Below are 4,223 nucleotides of genomic sequence, written 5' to 3'. Positions count from 1 at the left end.
TTTTGGACCCTTTATGTTCCTTGTAATATCGTCTTGAGGCGTAACATTCTTTTTCAGAGGAGTATAGTAAGTGGCATCTTCATGAATACCCACTTCATGAATTGAAAACGGCTGTAGATCTCCCTTTATACAATATTCTTGTCCTTCCAAACAATATTTTATGCATTGGTGTAGTGACAAAGGAACTAAACTGTTTTCATGAATCCAGGGTCGGCCCAGAAGAGCATTGAACAAAAGTCTCAGAATCAATGATATGGAATTTTGCAGTTAATTCTCATTAATTCTCATAATTTTCATCAGTAATGTAATTGATCCAAGAGCTCTTTCCCCTTTCTCGTTAAAGCCTCTTAACATTATCTTATCAGTAGTCAATTGTCTTGCATCTATGTCCAAATATGTCAAAGTCCATAAACTCATTATATTAATTGACGCCCCTGGATCCACTAATACTCTAGAGAGCATGAAGTTGTCGATTTGACATAAATATACAACAGACGATTACGATTAGTGGTCCCAAGTAAAAAATCATCATTTGTGAATGTTATTTTTGCTTGTTCTCTTAATGAAAAAACCTCATCCAAGGAAGTACTAGCAAGTTGAGCTAAATAGATTTCTAGATCTAGCAAAGCTTTTATTAAAGCCTCCCTCATTTCCTTTGATAGGATTAAGGCATCATATATACTCAACTTAGCAGGTAATTTCCTAAGATGGGCTAGTACATCATAGTCCACCTTAATGTTGGTCTCCTCATCTCCCTTTTGGATGGGTATTTTATCGATCGGTGGGACTGGATTATCCTGAATAATTGTTTGTTTCATTGCATCCTTGGACCCATTCTCGGAGGCAATACTTTTCTTCTTCTCAAATTTTTTTTTGTCATCTCTTCTGAATCATGAATTGACTTTGGAATTGCCTCTACAAGAGATGGAGTAATAGATTCTTCTAGGAATCCTTTCGAGTCTGAAGACTCTAACTCTATCACAATCGGCGATCCGTGAAATTCAAAGAAGGGTGCATCGTCTTCTGAATCATAATCATTATCATCAATATTTTCTCCTGGCTCACCGTCACATGTGTCAGAACTTTGTACAATTTAAGAATCATTAGAAAGATTGAGATTAGTATCGGGATTAGGTGAGTCATCCCCAATTATACCATCAATAGAAACAGTCAAAGCGTAGTCAAAGTCAAATTTCATAGTATTACCTGCCCCTGGTGGAGCAAAGAAGAAATCATACAAAGTCAGTGGTTTGAGAGATTTCACTCCCAAATCCGTAGTAACTAATCTTGGACGATCGAGTTTCATTTCACATTTTGGCTTTTCGGTGGGTTTTTCAGTCTTCTTCGAATCTTCTTCTACCCTAATTGACAATACTGGCTTAACAAGTTCTTGATCTCGAATCGTAGCTTGTACTGAAGTAATTTGAATTTGATTCAGTATCTTCTTTAAAGACTTTGCCAAATTGAATTCTACCCATCTTCTATTGTGTAAGGATCGATCGGAACAATGGGATCAACTGAAACTGTATTGATCAAACCTTGTCCAGGTTCTTTCATATACTCTTTTGGGATTATTATGTTCCCGTCTCTGAGGTTGTATTGCAACCAATTCTTGAAAGAAAAGAAATTCTCCAGAGTATGTGCAATCATTCTATGATATGGGCAATATAATGGGTGATCCTTCTTATCACTTCTTATCGGCTTCTTTGGTTCTGACAAGCTGAATCCCGGTTTCTTGATCAGATTGCAAAACATTTTATCAATTGCTTCATCTTTAAAAGGATATACTCTGTTCAAACGTTTTGTTAGGGTTGTAATTGATTTGTTATTTTTCTGATAAGACCTTTGTTGGGATGACTATGTACGGTATTGTTGAGGAGGCTAATGGCTTTGTTGTGATTGTTCAACTTTTATCTCCAATGATTGCTTACCCTTATCAATGGTCACAACAGTCCCGGACTTTTTCAAAAGACTTTTGTGGGTCTTTATTTTTTAAACTTCTCAATAAAACCAAGCTGTTTAGCTTCCTTTTGAAGACTCCCGGCTTTACTGAGTAGATTTTCAAAAGTTTTAATCGTGAACCCCTTGAGGAGGAAAGCAATTGGTCCGTGAATACTTTTTAACAGGATTTCAATCGCATGTTGTTCTTGAAGTTGTGGTTCGCATTTCATGTTTATATTCCTCCAGCGCAGAATGTAATCCACTAGAGTTTCATCTGTTCTTTGTTTATCGATTACTAAATCACCAACAGTGATATGGTGTCGAGGACCAGCAAATCGTTTCATGAAGAGATCTTCTAATTCCGTGAATGTTGTGACGGAACCATTTGGCAATTTTGTATACCAATCGAATGTCACTCCTGACAGGTTGTTGACAAACTGTCGAAAAAGTAGAGCATCATTCCCCCTTGCATTGTAACAACTGGCACGAAAATGTGCCACATGCTGTCGAGGGTTTCCTGTTCCATCAAAATTTTTAAACAGAGGTGGTACAAAACCCTTGAGATATTGCACGTCATCAAATTCTTCAGGATATGGTCTACCCCTTAGAATTGATGCACAGCCTTTAGACTATATCAAGGTTTCTTTCACCTGTTGTTCTATCATACTTTTAATGTCCTTCTCTGTTATCAAATTCTGGACATGATCTTTCTTACATTGTTCTTCTTTAATAACAGAAGTGGATTCCTTTTTATTATCGTCGATTTGTACAATATCCAGTTGGTTTACTTCAACAGGTATTATTTTTGGAGACTGTGGCTAGCTTTGTAAAGTCATAATAGCAGCCATCATTTCTTCCATTTTTACCTTCATGTATTCCATTTGCTCATCTTTTTACTGAACAATCTTTTGCAATATTTTCATAGCACTCACCTCTTCTGGTGCCTCTCGTAAAGATGAAGATGCTCAGGTTTCCACCACATTTACCTTGACGAAATCCTTATCCATATAATCAGTCAAATCCTATTCATCATCCAATTCATCTTCCCTTTCCTTAGATAACTATTTAATATCCTTTCTGAGCTTTTCCAGCTTTATTTCAATTGGGTATTTTTTAGACACCTTAGGATCAGTCTGTGACAACTGACAAACAACATTTTCAACAACGATTGCAGTGGATAACACATCACATGGAGAATTTTCCTCAGAATTACCCATCGTGAGCTCTACTGTATGTGTTGGTTCAATGACCTTAGGTCACCACACCACCTTATCAAATACAAATATCTTGGGATTGAGTGACTTATTGGTGATATCTATATGCTGAGAACCGGTGGGCCCCCTAGTGCCCGAATGAGACACCTCGACAGGTAATCTTTTACTATTCCTTAACCTTTATGACCATGGTAAGGGCTTATCCTGTACCCTGGGTATACTTATTCTTGGTTAAAGATGATATTTAATGGGTTTTTGTCCCCTAAAATTTGGGGAAAGAATGGTGGTAGGAGTGACAACGAAAGAAAAGGGAGGAACACGGGCTCCCAAACGCTGTCTGACGGGAATCCTGGGCGTTAATGGATTAATGGAGTGGCAGAGGAGAAACTTAAACGACGATCATCTGAACAAACTCTCCGAGAGGTTTGCAGAAGAAAACCTTCTCCTCTTCTCTCAAATTTCTTTGTAGGTTGTGAAACGAACTTATCATTCTTTAGTATCTGTCTCCTCATCTGGGGTGACACAGCGCATCCCATCCTATTGAGGATTTCATCAACAGAACATCTTTCTTTCTTTGCCAATTTCTCAAAGACCACACGAACTCGCATTAATGATAAGAATCCTTTAGTCTTTACTTGGTTATTGCGACGATAGAATTGAGACGGTGTAGCAGCGATCTTTTGGACATCCTCTTCATCAAGAGCAGCAGACAGTGGATGAAATCTACTCCCTCTTAAGAGAGGGGAGGTCTCAGTTAATCCAATTTCTTCATCTTTATTCAAAGAAATTGAGGCAACAACCTTGGCAGCTTTCACTTTCTTGATCTTAGCTATTCTCCAATTCTTGTTCCTTCTCTGAGTCCTAGTCAGAGGTGCAGACATCGAACTGGACCCTATTTCAAACACAGAAGGCGCTATCAAGAATGTCGAACCCTCCTCAGCGGCAGGCTCATCATCTACCTTAATCTCCTTCCCTTTAAGTTGAGCGGGGAAGGTGACAGGTGCAGTGACTAGAGCGGTGGGGGTAGTAACAGTTGTTTCCAAGGTATCCTTGATAATTTTAGCGATC

At 38.3% G+C, this 4,223-nt stretch overlaps 1 protein-coding gene across 1 annotated transcript; it reads right to left on the bottom strand.

The window, feature by feature from the left end:
* Positions 1 to 1,093: 1,093 nt before the first annotated feature.
* On the bottom strand, positions 1,094 to 2,923 carry LOC110033161. The gene is made up of 3 exons (XM_020737053.1): positions 2,874 to 2,923; positions 2,012 to 2,544; positions 1,094 to 1,413 (listed from the first exon to the last, which is right to left on the bottom strand). Exons 1-3 carry the CDS (start codon positions 2,921 to 2,923, stop codon positions 1,094 to 1,096), a joined length of 903 nt encoding a protein of 300 aa, XP_020592712.1.
* Positions 2,924 to 4,223: the final 1,300 nt, after the last annotated feature.

Source organism: Phalaenopsis equestris, unplaced genomic scaffold (assembly GCF_001263595.1).
Source record: "Phalaenopsis equestris unplaced genomic scaffold, ASM126359v1 Scaffold001102, whole genome shotgun sequence".
Classification (NCBI taxonomy): domain Eukaryota; kingdom Viridiplantae; phylum Streptophyta; class Magnoliopsida; order Asparagales; family Orchidaceae; genus Phalaenopsis; species Phalaenopsis equestris.
The sequence above is the reverse complement of the archived record's forward strand: the minus strand, read 5'-3'. Positions and strand labels throughout refer to the sequence as shown.

Excerpts from the sequence above, each read along its gene's own strand:
- LOC110033161 (XM_020737053.1), bottom strand. The coding sequence starts at position 2,923 with ATGTGGTGGAAACCTGAGCATCTTCATCTTTACGAGAGGCACCAGAAG. Across the intron at positions 2,545-2,873 it reads TACGAGAGGCACCAGAAGAG|GGGTAGACCATATCCTGAAG; the intron begins GTGAGTGCTATG and ends ATCAATTCTAAG. Across the intron at positions 1,414-2,011 it reads AAAGGAAGCTAAACAGCTTG|TACAAGCTACGATTCGAGAT; the intron begins GTTTTATTGAGA and ends AAATTACTTCAG.